The following is a 23,311-nucleotide window of genomic DNA, read 5'->3' as shown; positions in this document are numbered from 1 at the left end:
CTATTAAGTAATCTGCTCTTTCATAGTTGAAAAACACTGTTTTGCTTGATGCCTTCAGGCATTTGGTCACTGAGTTTGGTAAGTGCATATTGTGTTCTGAAAGAATAAGGCTTGTCTTCAGAGTCTTTTTTGGTCGGGTAGTCTGGGCTGCTGTCTCTGTTGTTTTAAGTGATTTTAATTCTAATCAGAAATTCTTCCTTCCTCTGCACGTCAAACTTGATGTGTTTCAGGTTGCATATTCAAAACTGAGGTAATAAAAGCTATGACAATATTAAACTGAAGACTTGCTTAATATTTATTGGAATGATTTGTTGTTATACATCAAGATTTTAAAAGTCATGTATAAGTTACTATTTAAACTCATTTAGTAGATATAAATCACTGTGATTCTGGTATATTTACACTCTTATTTATGGCTTGTAAAAACCCACTTGAAGGGTAAGGCAACAAAAGTTGCCTTTCTTAGAAAGAAAGTTTTGAATATTTCATAAATAAATAAATCCATTGTTTAAATCTGCAGCAGAAATGTAAAAGCAGAAATGCCAAATTTTTTTTTGCATTTACTGGAATTCTTAGGTTCTTTTACCAATGTTAGTGTTCCTTTTCTCCCTGTCTGATAGTTTGGTGAAGAATCTAATTGGAAGATATTCTGCAGCTGCTAGATCAGAAAAAGTTGTTCCCCGTTGGGAGCATGACTACCACCTCCAACCCATTGGAAAACTTGGACTATTTTATGAGTATCTTGAAATGGGTAAGGAACAGTTTAATCTGGCTTCACTACCACTGCTGGATACAAACATGTTCTAAAGAAAATCTTCACACAAGCAATGTGGAATATGGTGGGCAGAGGAGACATTAATGTTTTCTGAGACAAGTTTTGATTGAGCCATTACAGATGGTTTTACAAGCTTTATTAAGCAGCTAAGCCTTAATCCATTTTATAACTAGGAAGCAGCATATGACTGTACAAGGAGGAGTGCTGCTGCTTCCTTGCCTCATCTTGTGAGAAATGCATTCAAAGGGCAGAGCCCTGTCACGTTCTGGTGCTGCACAGCAGAGCCCTGTGTCACGCTGCTCTGCTGGAGCTCTGCGGCCACCAGGGCTCGTTGCTGGTAACCTGGGAGCTGGCAGGTGTGGCTGGTTTGTTGCCACTCTGTGACAACATTGCCAGTGTGCTTAAGGCAGTACCCAGACACCAGTATGATGATTGTTGGTTTGGGCCTTCCAGTTCAGTACAGAGACAGATAGTCATGAGATTTCCAGGTCTTCATGATAAAGATGTCAGAAAGAAATGGATATTTGAATACCCAGAATAGTTCCTCATGCTGTGTTGTGATTTGTAATATTTTCCTGTTGCCTTCACCTAGCAAGTTTCTCCGGTACTGTTGTGCTACTATTTTCTCATCCAAAAGAGTCACGAGGAACCCAGCTACGCTTTCCTGTTTCTTCCATCTGAATTTGGAGTATAAAACCATACATGCCTGCACTTGCTTATCTCCAGGAAATGAAAGCCTCACCAATGCATGTAACCTCTCCCTTTCACAGTTATTCAGTTTGGCTTTGTGACCCTGTTTGTGGCGTCGTTCCCTCTGGCTCCCCTGCTGGCTCTCATGAACAACATGCTGGAAATCCGGCTGGATGCGTGGAAGCTGACCACGCAGTTCAGGCGCATGGTGCCGCAGAAGGCACAGGACATCGGAGCCTGGCAGCCCATCCTGCAGGGCATCGCCATTCTGGCCGTGGTCACAAATGTAAGTACGGTGCAGCAGCTGCTAAAGAGAAAGTGCCTTCTCTGCAGGTGCTGCATCAAAGGTGGGAATGCTGTGTGTGGCAGCGCAACTGAAATGATCCTCAAGGCGCACATTCTTAAAACAGAAATTCAGCTTCTTTCTTGCGTGCTTAAAAATACCATGTGTGTTCAAAATTTCATATCAGAATGAATTTTCTGACAATTTGGACTCTAATCTGTTCTTCAGTTGTTCTTAATTTTTTTAAGTACACAACAAACTGAATTTTAAGAGAGTTTTCTTGAAAATATTTAAGAAAAAAATTCTGATTAATATACTTCTAACAATGAAATTCAGACATTTCACTTTTTTGTATCAATTCACCATTATTTAATTTGTAGGCTGCATTGTGGGAAGAAAAGTAAGCCATTGTTATTTATCACTGTGGATTATTTGTGGATTATTAAACAGGAGCTAGTATGTATTAACTTACAGAAAATTCTTGCTGCTGGCCTTTTTTAAAGGAATAATGACCACTGGTTTCTTCTGAAGGCACAATAACACCTCAGACTATATCCATGGGGAATAGCCTTTCTCAACAAGGTTGCTGTTTTCAGAGATCCAAATATGTTATGCTATTGGATAACTGTATTTCCTAGTCAATTCAGCTGGATCTTGTAATACCAATATGAAACTAGAAATTGAACATGTATCTTAAGATTACTTTAAAATATTGTGCCTTATCACAGTTCTTATGGTATTCAGGGCAGAGTTACAGTGGCTTTGGTGACCTCACGTTGACTTGGCCATGTGTAGGCTCCTGTCAGGAATGTGTTGGTGCCCTGCTTTTGGCAGGTGATGTCAGTGTGCCAGCAGGGCATCAGCCGCTCACTCTGGGGGCTGTGGCGTGCAAGGGGCTCAGCTCCAGAGACTGCCACGTTCCAACAGCCCACGTGTTGTGAGGACCTCAAAGAGATTGGTATTTATTGCTAATGAAGTGTGGGCCATGAAGCCATGTGCTTGAGCAAATGCTAGAAGCTGTTTTCCTCCTTTAAGTGTGTTTCTTTCCTTGTTTGACATCTGACCCAAGTCACCAGTCTTTAACAACCCTGCCTTGATTTTACCTTAGTACCCAGAAAATGTTTCTTCTCTTCTACGTGACTTGTTACAGCTAATTATACTTGGGTAGTGTATCATCTTCCCCTTGGTGCATCTTCTCCTTCATGCATGTTACCTTTGTAGCAGCTGCTAGTGCTTGCAATCAACTTTTGCACAAAGCTACCAGTTTTGAGAGTTGCCGTGAGGCACTGGACTTGCTATTGCATCTGTTGTTGATTTGAAGACTGATTTTAATTAGTTATGGTATAAATGGAAAACTGTGTGCAGTAAGGCTTGGGAAGCAAAGAATGTGCTGTTTGTTTGTAGTTCTCCAGTGCAAGAGTCTGAAATGCAGCCCATAATTCAAGAGGAGAAAAGTTTTTCCTTTTAGAGGATGCCGTAGGATTAGTTCTCGTATTTCTGTCCTTGAAGCTCTCCGGAGCACATCTGGAGATCATTCTGAGAGAGGGAGGAGAGTGAGACAAGGCTCAGATTTAGGATGATGAGAGACCTGGGGCCTTGCAAAAAAGATTCAGTAAGATCAAATATTAAGCTCTGTAAATACCATATTCCAGCATCTTTCTGATACAAAGAAGCAGCATCAAACTCATTTGGTCCAAAGGGAGAAAAAAATTTTTTGCCTTACTGTTAAGTTGATATTAATTCATTTATGGTCTGACTAGATGAGCTAATGAACAGAAGCAAAGTTTATTTAACAAAAATTTTCTATGCTTGTAATTCAGACTACAAATACTCTACTTGTACTCTACTTTTAACTCTACTTCAGAGTTAAAAACAGAGTAATTTAGCTGTGAGGTCGTCTCCCTGCAGCTGCAAGACACAGTAGTATATACTTCTTGTCAGTCAAAAACTCCTACTCGGCATGTAAATATAAACAACACATAATTTTCACTTCATTTCACACTGGCATGTAATGCTTAAAAACAGTTTTTAAAAGTGCATGCCAACTACATTTGATTTAAGCCAAATGCAGTACAAAAAAACCACCTTATCCTTGAAAATTTTCAATGAGTTTTAAACCTAGGATGCCTTCTTTTTATTTCTTATCAGCCAAACTTTCTCTCAGCTGAACTCACTTGTAACAATATTCTGGAGAACTAAATACAGATCTTAGGCCACAGTCTCAGAAAGAATGTTTCTGCAACTTTTATCTTAACTGCAGTTTAGCTCTTCCGGTTCTTCAAAGTAAGCCAACTCAAAAGGTCAGACACTAGGATATTATTCATCATTTGGCTGATGCTACCTGAGGTAGGGTGGGTCTTGCCCCCTTTTCAGCTCCCTGCTCTTTCCCTTTGCTGTCCTTCCCCCTTGGTCCTGCCTCTTGCATTGTGCTGGCACCAGTGCTGTATAAACACATGACGAGTCAGACCAGGGAAAGGATCCAGTGGTGATTCCCAGTCAGATCAGCATCTTCATCTGGTCTGCTGAATGGGGCCAGGACTGCCCAAGCCAGCACAGAGCACAAGTCAACTGCTAGAGGCAGATGCAGGATGTTGATTTAGCTAGCACTGCCACCAAAGCGTTGTTCAAGGAGCTGTAAAAGAGTTATCCACTTTTTTTTTCACCCTTTCTCCTCTCTCCCCTTCCCTTTTTCTGCAACTGCTACAAATACCTCTTCAGGCTGGGATTGTCTGGCTAGAAATGCTGCACAAAAATGGAAATTTTTTTGTCCTATGTCACCAAAATAAGGAAATACAGATCTCATTGATTACAGACTGGCATGATGGGGAATAGGAAACAGATATGAACCACTTTTTGTGTTCCTCTGTTACCCATTATTGCTTGACTTTGCCCCTAACTCTGTCCTATGATTTTCCTGTAGTTTTTTCTGCCTCTTTTATACATCTGTGCCTAAAACTCCTTCCGCCTAATCTGATCAGATCCCTGCTTCACACCTTTCTCTTCCATGTCTCTGCCCTGGTTCTTTCCATCCATGTTGTCAAGTGGGTGTTTTTATCCTGGTATGGGACAAAACACTTCTCTGGGGCTGCTGGAGTGAGCTGGTCACTCCTTCCCGGGTGCCGGGCACCAGAGACGCCTGTTGTCATGAGCTGGCTGGGCAGCCTCTTGCTAAATACTCAGCTGCAGATCTTGCCAGTGGAAAGTCTTCCTCACAGGGAAACCTTTTGAACTTGCAGTAGCAGGGGAGGAAATTGGATTAAACATAGTTAACCTGTCCTCCAGAATAGGATGTTTTGGGAAGCTCATGAGTTTAGAAAAGACTTCCCACAACAAACCCACAGATCATATTTCCTACCCAGTTTGTGACTAGCAGACTGAGTAGGACAGGGACTCTCTTGGGAGCAAGATAAAAACAAATGGTCACGTCATGTAAAACAGCACTGTGCAGCTGCTGCTAAAAAAATTATCTTGGCATCAAGAGTAGTTTCCACATGTACTACGCTGTAGTAGGAGGCAACAAGTACCAAGATGATTTTGGGCTGGCTAGCACCTCAGAAAGGGTGGGAGGTTTCTAGGATCAGTTATATATCTAATTTATTTAATTCCTTTACTCAGACATCGGAGAACCTGGTGACATTTAATTCTCCATTACTGAAAAACTCCTCTGTTGTTTCCATTAGTTTCATCAGGCAGAATTTCATCAAGCATCTCATTAGTACTCATAAGAAGCACATTTGCTGATCTTCTCTGCATGCATGTGAAAGAAGTGTTTTATAGTATAGCTGTTTTAAGACATTCAGCTGAGCTAGCAGAATTTAGGAACTGTACAGAGTACACATGCCGGAAAGGGATTGTTTTGTGCCCATGAGAGACTACATGCTCATTTACAGAATGAGCAACCACTGATGGGAAAAGAACATATTTTCTGTTTTTAGCTCCTGTGATAACTTTTGAGATGATAAGTATATGGCAAAGGAATGCATATTAAAGCTTATTTCTTTAATGCTGCTCTGCTTTTTTGTCTTCTGTGTGTGAAATGCAGGCTTTGATCATTGCTTTTACATCTGACATGATTCCTCGTCTGGTTTATTACTGGTCCTTTTCTGTCCCTCCTTACGGGAGCCACAGCACTCACACTATGGAGGGGTACATAAACAGCACACTTTCTGTCTTCAATATATCAGACTTCAAGAATGAAAGCAAGCCTTCTTCCCCTTGGCTCGGGAAACAAACAACATGCAGGCAAGTGTCAAATAAGTATTTGTCATTTTCCAATTACAAAAATAGTGTTTTTTATATCCGAGCCATCTAATTCAGTAAACAATATCCCTTAAGAAACATTAAAACACAGGAAAACCCAGCTTATTTTGAATGGCAGAATGGAATGGAAGTATTCACCCATAAGTGCTACTCAGAAAATTCTTTTTTTTTTCATTTGGCTTTCTCCTAGCTGATAGTTTTCCAAAAAAGCACCTTACAATTTTAATCAGTAATTTTTAATAAAATGGCAAAAAACCTACGACATTTCAGCCAAATACAGCTTATTTGAGCTATAGAGCTGACTGTTCTGGACACGTGAAGCAGGGCCATGTCGTGCTCCATCCTCTGGCCGCAGTGCCGTACTGCAGAGATGCCAGAGACAGCTCCTGACTTTCCTGTTTGCTTCCAGATACCGGGATCTCCGCTACCCTCCTGGTCACCAGCACCAGTACGAGCACAACATATACTACTGGCATGTCATTGCAGCCAAGCTGGCTTTCATCATCGTCATGGAGGTCAGTGTATGGGGCTTTGAGCAATGCCTATTTAGTCTCTTCCCTCCCTGTGGAAAATCCTTCAGAGGCTTTCGGTCCAGGCACAGCTGTGATCTGTGCTAGCATGAGCAAGAACTTGGGAGATGTAAATTAAGAGTAGCAACACTGGAAAAATAATTCCCTGAAATCATGACATCAGCTGAAGATTGCCCCACAGAGCTGCAGCTTCTTTTCTCAAGAACTGTAGAATAATTTTTAGTGGCAGAAATAGAATACATGTATTTAGAGGAAGTTTGCACACAGCGTCCTGAACGCATGTGCACGATACCTGTTTGTAATGCATGTACATAATGTAGGTACAATACATGGCAGAGTGAAGTCTATAAAGACAGTCTCTGCAAGAAGTGATCATCTCTAGATGACCATCAAAAAACGATTGCTCTTTCCTCTGCAGCTACTGCCTAGGCTTACAAAAGATGGAAATCAGTCCAAGATGAAGAGAGAGAAATATTGAGTATTATTTAATGATAAAATGTGTTTAGGTCCTGATACAGGGACTACTGAAGTCATCAGAAACTGGTTAGAGCAGATTTCCTGTATCAGAGAAAAGTAATTACCCCAGAGTCATTTGAACAAACATAAAAAATCTTGTAGGAAACTGAAAAAAGTGCTTCCATGCAGGAGGGAAGCACTGTGTACCAGGGTTTCCCCAAAGCAGGCAGAGAAGTCCTTGCTCAAATCAGGATTGGAAAATCAGAAATTCGTGTTTATCAGATAATTATTCTATCTTATTAGTCATGTCTTTTTAAAATCTTTTTCTACAGTTTTAGATACTGGCACTGAATCAGCTCAGTGTCTTAAGACAAAAAGTGGCATTTCATTTATAATGGTAATAATGTCCTGTTCAGCCTGACTGACATTTTTTTCATTTTCACCTTTCCCAGCATGTCATATACTTTGTGAAGTTTATTATTTCATATGTAATTCCGGATGTGTCAGAGAAGACCAAGAGCAAGGTCAAACGAGAGAAGTACCTCACACAGAAACTATTACACGAGAATGATCTCAAAGGTGTGAAAAAAACCATGGGCAAAATAGCTGACAAAATCCTCAAAGGAGCAGACAGCACTTTCCGACCTAAAGATGAATAAGTACTTTTTCATATGGAATAACAGTACTTGTACAGCTAATATCTGTCCAGATATTACCAATAGCTATCAAGCACTTTGGATTTACTAAACATTGTTTCTTGCAACTCTTACATGCTCATTTACCAGTTTCCCCTGGACAAATGCAACCACTGCAATGCAGACAAGAGTTATCATTTTTTAAAACAGCTTTTTAGAACATATTAAAAAAAGAAAAAGGCGAAAATTATTTATCCTCTTAAGAAGATGCAGATTAATTCCCAAACACCTAGGCTGCTTTCTACTTTTCTTAGGCTTCAGCTATTAGATAACTAGTCTAACTTGAATAAACCTTAAGAACAAGAATGATTTGCTATAAGAATATCATCACATCCAATGAAGGAGTTTTGATTGCTTGCTAATACAGACCTCGGCTATAAAATGAAGAGGAAAAAGAAAATACAAGTCAAAATCGCACTGTTAAACCATTGGAGTTGACATACTAAGCATGGTTGTTTGCTATTCTGAATTAGCTATGCATACTGAGACTTAAATGGATAACAAGATATTTCAATTAATCATGAACTTGGATCACAAGAAGCAACAGGACTGTAAGCCCATCCTGTTCATCAATCTCTGTGTAAACAGGAGAATTGCCTTTGAAATCAATGCATACAAACTGACCTTACAGCACGCCAAGTGAGTAGAAAACTCAGGCATTTTATCTTTCCGCAGTCAATGTACTTTCATTAGTTCACTCGCCCATTCTGAGCTAAATGCTCATAGCCCTGAAGGTCTCCTACCTGTAAAAGCAATAAGTGTTAAAAGTCTTTTCACATACTAAATCAATATTTGTGGAGGGCTGTCTTTTGCATTTCTCTCACGCCAGAAAGTGCTCTTCCCTGAGGTTTTGACATTAGGACGAATGTGCAGCTGAACATTTTGATACAACATTGCGTGATAAAGTAAATTCTGACAAGACTATGAATCTGTTGGAATTGGAGATTGGAATAAACCATTTTATAGGCCTTAACCATGCTGTGAAGCTTTGAATAATATGGAAGGATGTCAGGGGTGTGGAGGCATGTGCTACAGCCGTCAGTCATCTTCAAATCAGGCTGCCGATCTCCCCGCTTATTTTGGCTCCAGCTGCAAACTGGGAATTAGGGAATTACAGATTAAGCATGTATGTGGAAGGCTATTTTGTGCCTGAAGAAGTGATATTGCAGATTATTAACTTGCTTTCTCTTTTAACAGTTTTAATGAACAAATTTATATTTAATGAACAAATCATGAAAACCAAAACCTTTTAAAAAAAGAAAAATATGCCTGTGCTCTATAAACCAGGTGATTATGTTTGTAATTTTGTACTCTTCTTAAATGCAATAGATATGCAGAATTTTTGGGCAGGTTATTCATATAACTTTTTAAGTATGAAGTCCATTTACAGAAATTAAATAGCATTTGGAAGATGCATTTTATCCAGTCAATAATCAGAAAGAATTAAACCTATGAAGTTTGCAGCAAAATCTCCAAATATTCAGTGCCATGTAACTCAAGCCTGTCTTTTGAAGCAAACCCTATAGAATCATAAGAACATTCAAACTGGAAAAGACCTTTAAGATTATCAAGCCTCACCATTAACCTGACACTGCCATGTCCATAACTAAGCCATGCCCCTGAGTGCCACATCTACATGTCTTTTAAATACCACTCTCTGAGCCACCCAGCCCGTTTTTTATCTAGCCAGCAGTAGGTCTGCCCAAGCTGTGAGCAGATCAGCACTCATTCATCCCTAGGGACTTGTGTCTGCTTAAGTGGTGTAGCAGGCCACTGAATGTTTCCCCTTGGATCATGAGGGCTTCAGTCTGCTCCCTGCCCCTGTCTCCCCTCCTCCCAGGGGGCTGGGATCTCAGAGGACAACTGGTCTTACTACTAAAGACTGAGGCAAAAAAGGCATTGAGTACCTCAGCCTTTTCCTCATTTTTGTCTGTGTGTTTTCCACTACATCCAATAAAGGATTGAGAGTCTCCTTAGCCCTCCTTTTGTTGCTGATATGTTTATAGAAACATTATTATTGTCTTTTGCAGCAGTAGCCAGATTAAGTTCTAGTGGGGCTTTGGCCCTTCTAATTTTCTTCCTGCAAAACCTCCTAGCATTAGTCTTCCTGTGCTGCCTGGCCATTCTTCCAAAGGTCATCAACTCTCCTTTTTTACCAGTTCCAGCGAAAGCTCCCTGTTCAGCCAGGATGGTTAAATATTATTTTGAATATTTCCAGGGATGGAGACTCCACAACCTTTCTGGGCCACCTGTGCCACTGCTCAGTCATCCTCACAGTGAAAAAGTGTTTCAGTTTCTGCCTCTTGTCCTGTCACTGCATAATATACCAAACTTTCAGTTAAAACAAAGTTTTGTCCAAAAACTTTATTCAAGGAACAGTTTTAGTGAAGTAGTCAAGATTTGCCTGTGGAAAATGAGTTGGTTCAGAAAGGACAGTTGGCTCCTTTCATACTTGGAGCTTTTGATTTTAGCTTTCAACTGGACCTTTCTCATTTGCAGTTGTGTTCAATGAGAGATGCCATTTTTATTCCCTCATCAGTGATCACAGTACCAGTGTGCCTTAAATACCTTTCCAGGTGTGGTGTTAGAGGGCAGGTAAGGAGGCATCCTGTGATAAAGAGGGGGAAATGCAGCACAATATGGACCATTTCAGGTTATTATTTGGTCTTAAGGAAGCTCTTTGAGAGTTAAAGAGACTAGGAAACAAATTAATTGTCATACTGTGAGCAGTGGCAGAGCTGAAGGCTGATTTTCAGAAGTGCCTAGACTTATGCTCCCTGTTTGACACCTGGGGACTCTCCAAGTTGTTTCTTCCTACATCAGTTGTCATCATTTCCTAAAGGGAGAGTTAGCCCTCAGTGTCATAAAGAGTTTATATTCCTGCCTTTAAAATAACAATTAAAAAACCTGCTACATCAGCAAACCTATGTGCCTGTGGCTTGGGCTCCTCCCATAATAAAATCCTAATCAGCCCTGAGTGTGTTTCTATGTAACCTTTTTTGTTCAGATGACAAATGTGCTTTGGAAACCGGTCTTCCGCTTGTCTCCATTTTCTGGGAGGCATCACAGGTTAGTCTGGGCACACATGGGCTGAGTTCCTTTTGGTTCAAACTGACCCAGAAGGCAGCTTTTAGATATGCACTCAATGGTCACTGACAGGCCCTTGGTCTGCTGAAACCTGAGCTGGGCTGAAGGGTGAGTGGTGAGCTCTGCATGGGCATCACCCAGCCAACATGAACTTTTTGCTCGAGTGATTTGCTTCTGAAATGCCATGCTCCTTGCTAATGTAGCTGTAACATTTCATTTCAGAAGACATTACATCAGGAACTCAATTCAGTTTGCCATGTGCTCAGTGTTATTCACAGCAGAGTTCTGAATCAGAGAAAGAAGAGGGAAACCAACACAGTGCCTAATAATTGCATTTTAATATTTTGAGTTAAGCTGTGCAGTTTCTGAAGCCTCTACCTCCAGCTGCTGAAATGTGCTCTGCTTGCGTGCCGGAAGCTCTGCGGAGGCTTAAGAACAAAATGCTGGGGGCCAGTTGCCAGCATATGAGTATTTGTAATTTTTTTTTTTCTTTTTTAGCCTTTGTCACTTTAATTAAAGATCTGCTTGAAGGAAAAATCAGCATTTGTTTTAAACTCTGACTCCATTTTACTTTTTTCTACACTTGATAAGTAGACCAGACTCCTACCTTGTACAGATCTATTGAAGTCAGGGTGAATTTGGACCAGTGACCATTTCATTGCCTTACCAAGCACCATAAATTACAGACTATCACCACTGTTTTAGACTCTATGTGTGTCAATAAAATTTAGAATGTAAGAGTGTATTTTTTATTTTTTCTAAGAATGTTTGCAATTAGTTTCTGAATATTAAGATTTCTTTATATTTATTGTCATTAAATAAAGTCTATTTTAAAATATCAATACATCTGATGTTGATTAGTGTTGTTTGTTTTTTCCTTGAGTGATACTGCTGCTCCCAAATGCAACAGATAAATTATTACAGTGTCATCCCTGTCTTAATTTCCATATTCATCCTCCTTTTCAATCTTATTCCATTAAAGTGTTACTAATGCTGAAATTTATCTTCTGGGTTTTTCTGCATCCCCTAGATGGAAGTCATTCCTTCCAACACCACGTCGATGAAAAGAACCATTATGTTCTCATGCAAATAAACAGTTTAGGTCTTTATAACCTTTCACTCCTGTCATGGTAAACCCTGTGTTATGTTTCAGAGTCATCATTTATTTCTTCATCTGGATCGAGTCTGGGATGCTCCCACCTCCAGGCAACCCACTCTGTCCCTCTCTCCCTGCCTTCCAGCCATCAGTTCTCTTCTGCTTCTGCTCTGGGTCCTGCTCTCTGCTTCTGGGAAATGCTTTCCTAACATGTAGAGAACAGAAAGGTTAGAGGGTAATTTTAAATAGATATCTTCTTTGCACTGCAGTGTGTTTGTTTTATTTCACACAGAGATTCTCAGGACCTCCTTCCAGCAGCTCTATGACAGTTGTAGAAGCAGAAGTAGCACAACTTCCAACCTGGCTTCTGCTGACTAAGGGCTATGTGTCTTACCCATGCCACTACCCACATTGCCCTGCCATTCTTGCTTCAATGTGGCTTTGTCAGAGCAAGAACAGCAGAAACTTTAGAATGAAGCATAAAAGGATTATTGTCCTACAAACAGAAAGATAAAGTATCATCATTGCCCAAATCCATATGAGGATTGTGCAGTTTTGAGTTGACTTACACATTTAAAATTGTTCAAACAACAGCCTTCAGTTATTTTTCTGCTTAATATAAATAGTCAAAGCATAGCATTTTATTTCTGGTAATGTTAGAATCTAATTCTTTCTGTCATAGAACAGATGAAGTGCACTGATTTTGGATAGTCAGTCTATACCAGATGAAAGCACACTGTGTTCTGCCCCACCTGGAACACCCAACCCTGTTATTGTGCTCTGCCTGCACATCACCAGAGATGTCAGCAAAGGTATGAGCAATTCACACCAAGTCTAGGTTTTTCTCTGGCATGCCTACCTGTCATTTCCAGTCTGTTACATAAGGCTGCTTTTCCAATACAGGGGAGCAAGTGATGGTGGCTGCAAGTTTTATTTTATTTGCATTTTTGTGGACCTGAAGCATGGATAAGCAGCAGGTATGCAAAACACTGAGAAGATATGGATGTAGTTAGTAATAAATAACCTCAACACAGCTTGAAGCAGTATTTTCCTCTAAAGAAAATAATGTGTTTTATTAGCCTGATAATAGTAAAAAATTATTTTTAGGAAAGTTGAAGAAAGTGGTTTTTATTTACAAACTGAAAGTGCCTCAAAACAAGAGTCTTTTAAAATTGCTTCCTACAATTTCTGCTGCATTCTCTGATACATCCTGTAAAAACAATGCTAATTGCTGAGATTAACCTTGCAGTTAATGAATCAGGAATTGTATCAATTGTATCAAAATATACTCGTCTCTAAAAATATGTAGGCTATGGTAGGCTATGGTAATATCCTAAATGCTGAAGAGAAAGAAAAGGAAGAAAAAGTGCACAAAACAGATCAAGGAGAAAATCCCACTGCATTCCACAGTGCAGCATGCACAGGTCAGGACAGCAAAAAGCCACCTCTAGCATATGAAGAGAGAGTTGAGGGGAGAACAAGGGTGGGGGAGAAAATCATATCTTAGATTGTGCTACACAGGAGAAATTACAACCAACTCTGATAGCATTAACATAATATCAGGGCAGGGGATAGGTATTTGTATAGTATCGTGTAAGTCTCTCACAAAATTTCTCATCTTTTTGAGAAATTATGGTGCCCACAAGTGCCTAAGTAAGCTGTGCTGGGATCCCCAGCCCCCTGCAGCTATTGCCTTACCTCCCATTCTCTGGGATCCCACTCGGTGTCCTGTTACAGCCATCCTGTGCTCATTCATGCAGTCATGCTCCAAACCGGTCTGGCTGCTCCGAGTGAGCAGTAACTTGTGAGCCTCTCTGGATGGGCACTGCAGGATCTTCGCTTGCTGGAGCCAGGAAAGCCAATGGAAATTGTGACTGGCACCCCCAGCCTGGCATTCAGCCCTCAATACCCGTCCCCTCCACTGAGGACTGAGGGTGCTTGGGGTTTGTCCTGTTCTTGAGTTTTATGGAGCTCAGAGTACCCAGGCTGCCAGGGGGTAAGATTACTTGTCCTGTGAAAATATTTTGCTGCCATGCCAGCATAAGGAGGCAGGGGCTCTGCCTTCTCCCTGCTGCCCTGGGGCTGCCTGCTGCCAAGCCCCTGTTTGTGCAGCTGCGCACTGGGCAGGGGAGTGTGGCGGCATGGATGGCCGTGCTGGCACGGTGGCTGTGGCCACAGGGGGTCACACAGGGTGGGAAGTAGAGATGAGATGGTGGGAGAGGTAGCCCGGTTTCAGGGCAGCCTCTGGCCCAAAAACTCTACCAAAACACAGCCAAATGGGCTCCTCATCCCACAGTTATTTTAATGAGTTTAAAAAGAGGGACCTGCCTGCCTGCCTGAGCTGGTTACACAGATGAATGGGCAGGCTTGTGCCTTTAAGAATCCCCTGCGCAGCTGCAAACAAGCAGGTCTGGTCTTGGCACCTGCTCTGTGTCCTCTGAATATCCCTATTCAGGTGGAGCTATTGTGCTTTGAGCTCAAGCTTCACCTGAAGCCAAATGAATTTTCCAAGTTCAGACATGCTGTCTGTGTGCTCATATCTTTAACTATATAGAAGATTATACAGATGGCTAAAAACTCACAGGATCGGGCCCTTTATCATTGTCCTAAATGTAGTTTTGCAAAAAATGTCATTGTTCTATCAGAGACTGTTAGAATGTCACCTGGACTCCCAAAGGCCCAGGACAATGTGGGAGTTTCATGCAGCAAAGTGAAGGAGCCAGCCTTGCAGCCTGGGACAGAGGGGACACCACACAAGGGCACTTGCAGGAGGTCTTGGCCAGAGGCAGAGGTCTCAGGGCAAGGGGAGCAGCAGCCCCCTGCCCAGCCATGCAGACTCCTGCCCAGCCATGCAGACTCCTGCCCAGCCATGCAGGCTCTGCCCAGCCATGCAGCCCCATGCCCAGCCATGCAGCCCCATGCCCGGCCATGCAGCCCTTTGCCCAGCCATGCAGCTCTTTGCCCAGCCATGCAGCCCCATGCCCGGCCATGCAGCCCTTTGCCCAGCCATGCAGCTCTTTGCCCAGCCATGCAGCCCCCTGCCCAGCCATGCAGCCCCCACATTACAGCACTGACACCTATGCCAAAGCAAGGACTGAACACTTCTTGCCATATCTGCTGTTAATTAATAACTACTTACTTGGACCTGGGAAACGCAAAAACTGATCTGCCTCTCCTGGAGTACTGTACCTCCAGATTAATGATAGATTATAGACCTGTTACTGCTTACAGCAGCTTTCTTTTTAAAATATGCTAAAGTATTTTTTTAATCTCTTGAAAAGTATAACATGAACATTTAACATTATATCACTGGTTTTGCACATGATAACAAATAAAAGAAAAAGGGTGATTTTGTGTTTTTCATAGCTTACAGCTTTTACGGAGAAGCATAGATTTTTTTTTTTAATGGAAAAACAAAAGAAAATTAAAAAGTGCTAAACTGATTTTCTTTCCTTGTCAGCCTACTCCTGTGTTTTTTCCCCAGTGATCTATGAGGGGAAAAAAAAATGTCGTCATTCCCCAAGAGGAGCCATTAACAAATCCTTTCTTATCTTGCAGTTGAAGTAATGACATCTTATTGACAGTGCAGCAGAACAAACAATGTCTTATTGAAAGCTCCAGTACTGCAGGATTTGGGCTGTCTTCAGTACCTGAGACCTAGTAATGAAAACAGGTTTTACTGCTAAATCACAGACAATGTCTGCTCTAGTTCTGCAATGGCCTTTAGCAGTCCCAGGCCCACAGAAGGTGTGCATAGTTCACACCCACACCACAAACTCAGTCAAGTACAGGGACCTGACTACAAGAGGTGTGCCCAAAGTAACAAGCAGTGAAAGTATGATCTATGGTACGTATGGGAACAGAGCTGGAACTTTTCCATAACACTGTTCTTGACACATGGATCAGCCTGGAAATACAGGTCCATCTATTTCTTGCAATCTGATTTAGTCTTGTCAGAGTCTATGACAAATTATTTGCTGATTTCTGTACCTCATCAAATTCTTTAGACCAGCTGCAGATATTTTTGATGAGCAAACATGAGTTGGTGATTTGGGTTTTAGTTGTCATGTCTGTGTACAATCTTATCAAAATTATTAATGTACCTTTGTTCTTGAGAGAGATTCACCTTCTTGTAGCCTGCTCTCAGTATCTTGTGGGTACAAAGAGAATTTTGCAACCCAGACATCAGAGTTAGATCCATTGTATACAAATGGCTCTGTGCAGATGAAAAATCAGTCCATTTCAGAAAATGTAACTGTGCCTCTCAAATCCACCCAAGCAAAGGGGAAACAAAAATGCAGAAAACAGGTTGTTGTAGCAGTGAAGCCTACAGCTTCAAGTAATCTAAACCACCCCTGTCAGAGCTCAATCACATCCTGCTTTCCTGCACATTTTTCAACTATCACTTGTGTTTACTTGACATCCTGAAGAATCAGCTCAAGATGCAAAACTGGGAGAGATCTAACTAAAATCATACAAATACTGAATATTCTTCTACCAGCTCATCACAGGGCCAGTGGACACAACTGCTGGTGCACAGAAAGAGCAGGGCACCATGTCACTGCAGAGCAGGGTGGGACAGCAAGACCCACTTGGAGTGCTTTAAAGTCTTGTAGATCCTGGTGTCCTGGCTGGGGAGGTGGAAGAGGCAGCTAAGGGGGTCTAACAGATCTCTGCTACCTAAGAGTCATCATTCTCCCTCTCCATCAGCCTTCACTATGGGCATTCCTCAGGCCCTTTGTGAAGATTATTGAACTCATAGACCCAAGTCAAAATCCCCCCATTTTCATCTCTTCAATTTTATTCTGGGTAAGTGAGTCAACCTGGTTCATTAAAGATCCAAACATCACCAGAATCAGAGCAAGAGCTGAAGGACACAGAGTCAAAAGCTGGGGGATCAAGACCTGTCAGGGTTTATGATATATTAGATCAGCTGAGCCCATGGAATGAACTGCAGCTCTCAGAGTTCCATTATTTCACAGAATAGTTACTTGGCTTGAAAATGCTTATTTTATTCTTGTCTTTTTTGTTGTTGTTTACAAAGCCAATGCATCACATCTATACTGCATATATATAATAGATTATAAATGTGACTGTGAATGTATGAATGTTCAATGAATGTGAACATACATTAAGAAAGTGCTCAATTTATCAGTATTAAATTTAACAGGTCTTAGATTAAACACAACTTACACTGTTAAGTAAAAAAATATTAATATTAAATCCTGTTTGTGCTAGAGCAGGAGAAAGCAATGTGTGACGTCTTAACTTGTGAATATACATCTTCAAAATGCATCAGTGAGGCCAGAAGGAAAGTGGAAGGAGACCAAATTCAAGCCCTCTGAGGAAGATGAACATCTACCAAGGCTTGGCCAGGAGAATACTGAAGGACCTGTGGCAGAGCAAGCCCTGTTGTCATGACTGGCTTCTCAAAAAGCCACTAATAATGCTGGCAAACATCTGGCTCAGGAATACCACTTCATTTTTCAGATATCCCTCTTCAATTAAAGTTGAATTCTCATGAAAATAAAATCTTATGAAATATTTAAATAGATATTTTAATAGAAAAAAGAAATTTTTAGAATAATGAGTCAGGACATCCCCAGTGGTTCTTCTCTCATATTTTGTACCGTAGATCCTACATGGGTGCTCGGGGCTTTGTGCAACACCTTCCGAGATTATTCCTGATTAAATGTGCAAGAGATGATCTGCAGGTTCAGACAGCCAAGCCCATGTGTATTCAGCATGGTGGCCAAAAGGTCTCCCAATTCCCTCTTCTTCACCCAGGAATGAGATGTAAGTGTGCCCAAACCTCAGTTCTGACCAGAAAGGTTTTCCTTCCCTCCAGCTGCAGAAGTGCCAGATTTGTACATATGACCTAATAAACATCCTCTTATTTGTCTGGCTTTTGCAAAAATTAGAAACACCCAATTTGACCACTTACATATCCCATAATGAGTCACATTTGTGCAAAATTTTGCAAACCTTTGATTTCACTTGTTGCTTCTGGCTTTTACTTGGTCTTCAAAAGAAGGAGGACTCACTATACTTGTGCTTTGCAGCTTATGGTCACAACAGCATCAGGGAGCTTCTTCTCTGCTCCCACTCTGGGGCACCCTCAGCAGCAGAAAGCTCATAAGAATCCAGCAACCACCACATCTAAATCCAACATATGGCTCCAGTCAGCCTCAGACATAAGCCTAAACAACACTCTATCTTATCATCCTTTTTTATTTCTTTATCTTTCCAGTGTGACAGGAGTTTCATCTTTTTAAATATACACATGCCTTGTCTTTAAATACCAACAGTCTCATCTGGCCTACCTATAATTAAACCATTATTAGAGTAACTTAATTTCATTTCACAAATAGCTTCTAGAGTACAAACAATCCCACAAAATAATATATGGCTCTTTACATTGATTTCATTTATTCCTGTTGTCTGGCCTTAAAAAGGATTGTATTTCAAAAGTCAGGGTATCCTGTAGATAAAAATTTTTGATTGCCCAAGACTGGAAGGGCTAGCAAACTGTAAGCACATAGTCTGAAAAAGATATTTACTACTTTACTTCAAGAATTTCCATTATTCACTTCATAGGCCCCTTAAGTCCATGTTAACCTAATGAATTATCCTCAATCATACTGGCAGTACATTAATGGAAATGTTACATTTAGTCAAAATTTGTAAAATTCTCACAGATAAGTCTAACCTGATCTTTTTAACAATTTTCATAGCAGGAATACAAGCTGTAACACAGCTATTCTTGATGCAGACAGTTTTCCAAAGAAGACGTTCCATGCTCGGTATAGCCAAGTATGATGAATCCCTCCTGCTCCCTTTCCTCCAACAAAACCACTGGAGGAGTTGGTTGCACTCTATATTTTCAAAGTATCTTCTCAGTCAAGGGCCTTTCAATGAAGGATAAGTTTCTTCAAAAGCCTCTGGAAACGTTCTTTGCAGAAAGATCAGAAGAGCCATCTTTTTCCTCTTGTAATTTGACTGACACAAACAAACCTGGGCTCTATTGCCTTCCAGGTTGAGAAGATGCATCTCCATTCAGTCACAGTGAAACATGTGACAGAAAAATTGGGGAGGATTTTTATACTTAAGTAAAAACTGCAGAGAGGGTAATCCCAAATATTAACGAGCTTCAGATAAACTGAAGAAACAAACTAAATATCTCAAATACTGATTTCTAAATTATCATAAGTAAAAAAATATCAGAAAGGGCACCAGTAATCTGGTGAACAGTTCCACACCTTGTCCTTCTCTGGAAGATCACACCTCTAAAATGACACACACATTCGTAATCCTTTTTTTTTTTTTTTTTCTTTTTACTGCAAAACTTCTATAACCAAATGTCTTTAGGTAATGACTGGGAAGACAAACTTACCTTGTAGGTTGGTGTGGATCTCCCGAAAAGGCAAGGGGCAGGGCTGGGGACCGGGCATTCCTCCAGCCTGGCAATGGCACTGCCATTTAAGAGCACAATAAGGAAAATGGGCAGGGAGGGCAGAGGGAGAGGCTGCTGGAGGGCCAAGTTTCACCTAAATCAGCATAATAATCACATTTCTTCACAAACATTGCCCTTAAGAGAGGTTGTTCTGAGCCTGGTCCTTAATAAAGGGGATAATAGCTCATGAGAGCAACAATCACAGGAGTGATTTTTCTAGTCAGCTTTTGTTCCTGTACTTGGCCAGTTTACGTGCAGCCTAAGGGTATAAATAGAGAGGCTATAGAGGGGATTAACAGGCTTCCTTTCTAGCAAGGCTCATGTGCCAAAGCGATGACTCTATTAGCATTGTTTCCCCTCAAAGGTTGGCTTCACTCAGAAACCAGCACAAAGGCACCAAACTCCTTCTGGGGCCCTGTTTTTTCCCCTGAAGAGGAGGGAAGCCTCACTTGTGGATCTAAATCCTTTGGTGTTTTTCCTTCTATCTGGGATAACCCAACCAGGTTTTCCACCTCCCCTTTGCAGGCCATAGTCAGAGACAAGGTGTCTGTGGAGATTTTACACCCCTACAAGCTCCACATCAGCAGCCACTTCTCCACTACAGCATTTTAGAACATTTATTTGATCAACAGGTTGTTAGTTATGCTGTGGCCTTTTACTCTTCTGTGTACTGGCAGCCTAACAGAACACTGCAGATAACAGGGAATACAGGCATTTAAAAGGTAAACCTCACCTCCTCGAGTTTTAGGGCTCTGGAGGGTGGACATCTATACTTGAGCAAGCCACCTCAGGATCCATTTGTAATTAACAGAGAAAAATTGGCACTTCTCATGTGTCATCTTTCTGATCCATTTTGATTGACATTGGGATGTTGTGGATGTAAGTGAGAAGTGGCTGAGTTGTCTGCAGGTGACCAGACAGGGTTGGATTTCTGCTCCTCTTCTATCTCCCACAGACAGCCTCTCTTACTCAGGTCCCAGCTACTCAGTTAATGCCCAGCTTCTCATTTTTGGGTTTTTGTGTTTGTTGGTTTTAAATACAGTCTCATTTCTGCAAGGCTTTTTAAAAATTGTAATTCCCTTTTTAGGGATAGATCTCACACAAATGTAACACCATAGAGAGCTCAGGGAGGCACAGCAGAGAGTGCAATGACTTTCCATAGAGTGAACAGCTGGAGAATGATAATATGAACATATCCACCACCAGAGGAGCAACAGGACTTTGCTCAGTACTAGGCACTCCACAGGATTCACCAGACTATCTGCATATGTGATTAAATTAAATATGATCAAGTTTAGATGTTTGTTTGGTCCAGCTCTAAGTTCCAGCATGTCAAAGCATGAAGCTCTCAGTCTGTGGCTGACACTATTCCCACAGATGCATCTTTGAGCAATTTAAAAAGTTAATAACTCTGACTATGACCATCCATGTGGTGGGCCATAATCAGCTGCATGATGCTGTCCAATATGTGCAGAGCTCAATTTAAGCAACTGGAAACAACAGTCTGCATGACAGGATAATCATTCATCCCAGGTGCCTCGTGCACTGCCAGGATGAAGGCTGGGAACCATCTAAACAGCTTAGTGTGAATTACTACACCATCATTCAAAGTCACTGCTAGCTTTTATTAATCTTTTATAGGGCTGTGTATTATTCATATATGAAGAAGCAGCTGTCTCTCTCTCTCTCTCTTTCTCTCTCTCTCTCTCTCATGGAATTTGCTTTTGTGAGTGATTTGGGGGAGACCAAGGAGATGAAGAACCAGAAGCCCAGCAGAGCTTTCCCAGAAGAGCAGGAGAGCTGCAGAAGTAGGTCACCAAACCTCTCAGTAGACAGACCAGTCCTTCCCTCATTAGGTTATTTTTAAGCACACAGGACCAGCTCCTTAGGTAGCATTAAGGAGTTTGGTACCATTGATTCCATTTCAGCCAGACATATTGTCACTCTCTGAAAATTAGGGCCATGATTATTTAAATAGAAAGAAATACCCTGCAACATACCACCATTACAAGCCCAAAAGATACCCCGAGCATGCCATAACATTAAGCAGGGGAGGCAATGCACTGCAGTAACAGTAACACATTAATGTTCCTCAAGACATGGGGCCAAAGTGCTTTTAATGCTTCATGATGAATACATTATAGAGGTGAAGTTGTCTCTATGTATTTATAAAGCAGATACTGCCTTCTTATTCACTGGTCCATGTTTTTTGCTTGCCAACACATTAGAGCTGTCCTCTAGGACTTCTTCACTCAAGGACTGAATCTCTGAACCACTATGAAAGATTAAAAGGCACTCTTGGTTTTACAGAAATCCTCTTGCTTTTACAGAAATCAGCTCCTCCTATTTAAATATCTAATTAATTTCATAGCAAGCATTTCCCACCATTTTTTCTTTTCAATCTATTTATTGGCCTGTTCTCTGCAACACCTTACAATACAGCAAGATCAGCTTGCTTTGTCTGCTAACATTTGTACTGTTCCATGAAAAAGCAATTTTAAGGAATGAAGTATCTATCTCTTAGCAACCTTTATAATTAAGCAAAAAAGAAAAAGTTCTTTTTTTCTTTTTTGTTTTGTTTTGTTGCAAGAGCTGAATAGGAAATATTTTTCCTCCCCAGATAGTTTCTAAGAGTCCAAACTTACATATTTTGCAACCAAAGGAAAACCCAAGACCTTGGGATGCTTTCCACAGATATATTTAAAAGTCTGGAAAAGGCTGGAGTAAAGCTTTTCCACCAGGGCTTTGGGGAAAGCAGACTGAGGTTCTATGCCAATGTCTAATTATCTAAAATTATGGTACAAAATTATTTCATTAGAAGTAACTCAGTGAGTCCTTCCCAGTTAATTCTATCCCAGCTACCATCCAGCATCTGGGCACACTCCTGCCAAGTTTGAAACCAGGGAAGCTTGACTTCAGTCACAGATTTCAGAATCCCAGGGAGGGGCCTGGGATACTCCCCCACAGTGAAAGAAAGGAGAGAAATGTTCCCTCCTGCTCTCCTCTTTCCCCTCCTCCTCTCCTCACTCTTCCTCCTAGCTTGGCCCAGAAGCACCTCACTTTAATCAGGAGCCTTTCTGTAAGCATTTGTGTGTGTTCATAAGAAAAAGAATATTTTTTCTTAACAGCTTCAATTTAGAATGATAGGTTTAAGAGACAAAAAAAAGGTGAAAGTGATTGGCTCCTTAGAAAGTGTGTCAATGTGGAAAAAGCCATACTATCCTATAGATCTCACAGTGTGAAATTTAACATCATTTTACAAATATTGCTGCTAAGACACATCAAAGTCCACAATATAGAGCAGATAAGAGCTGAGACCTAACTTTTCCTAGTTTTGTCATGCAATTTGATGGAAATTTTTGAAAGTTCAAGTTTTATGTGACCCTGTCCACTTAATGACACTGATATATGTGTTGAGACAATTTGCAGTCCAAAAGCTCATCCTGGCTAGGACTAAAAATTTTAGTTGTCTAAAAAGTCAGTTTTATTACTGTTTCCATTTCACTTTAAGGCTGATTTTGAGTGCTCTGTAGCTGTCAAGAAGTGTGTTTTATCCTTGCTGGAAGGCTTGATGAAAACCTGAGCAGTGCCTTGTATGTGTAGTGTAACTTGTAGAAGGGTGGTAAAGTTCCATCACTTTTGAATTGATTAGTAAAAAAAGCTACATAGATGCTAGCTGGATGTTAAGATTCATCATTGTCAACTTAAATGTTAGAGGAATTTTCAGCTAAGACATCTGAGCGTTTCTGGATCTGGATTTTAGGAACGTACCAAATTTAGCTGAACAAATTTCCAGGATTTTAAATTAGGGAAAAGGACAATTCACAGGGAATCTTGTCATTTGAAAAAAAATCACTTGGTTATTTACACCATTTACAAATATATGCAATATTTTCTGATCTTTAGCTTCCTCTTGTGAATGATAGTTTAGCTTACAAATAAAAGGAGATGTACAGATACTGCATGAAATGAAGCACTGGTTTGCA

At 40.9% G+C, this 23,311-nt stretch overlaps 1 protein-coding gene and 1 long non-coding RNA gene across 2 annotated transcripts in view; one reads left to right on the top strand and one right to left on the bottom strand.

Moving 5' to 3' along the window:
• ANO6 (anoctamin 6) overlaps window positions 1–11,620 on the top strand; it is a 71,201-nt gene extending 59,581 nt beyond the window's left edge. The window contains exons 16-20 of the mRNA XM_005480536.4: window positions 621–751; window positions 1,546–1,751; window positions 5,791–5,990; window positions 6,418–6,523; window positions 7,447–11,620. Of these exons, the coding sequence (XP_005480593.1) occupies window positions 621–751; window positions 1,546–1,751; window positions 5,791–5,990; window positions 6,418–6,523; window positions 7,447–7,653 (850 nt within the window). The 3' untranslated portion in view covers window positions 7,654–11,620. The remainder of the gene's footprint in view (window positions 1–620; window positions 752–1,545; window positions 1,752–5,790; window positions 5,991–6,417; window positions 6,524–7,446) is intronic.
• Window positions 2,260–14,006, bottom strand: LOC141728852 (uncharacterized). The gene is made up of 2 exons (XR_012580097.1): window positions 13,571–14,006; window positions 2,260–3,284 (listed from the first exon to the last, which is right to left on the bottom strand). It is a non-coding gene; the product is annotated as an uncharacterized LOC141728852 (long non-coding RNA).
• Between the last annotated feature and the right edge of the window lie 9,305 nt (window positions 14,007–23,311).

Source organism: Zonotrichia albicollis, chromosome 4, assembly GCF_047830755.1.
Source record: "Zonotrichia albicollis isolate bZonAlb1 chromosome 4, bZonAlb1.hap1, whole genome shotgun sequence".
In the NCBI taxonomy this organism is placed as follows: domain Eukaryota; kingdom Metazoa; phylum Chordata; class Aves; order Passeriformes; family Passerellidae; genus Zonotrichia; species Zonotrichia albicollis.
Note: the sequence above shows the minus strand (reverse complement) of the source record. Positions and strands in the feature narration are given on the sequence as shown.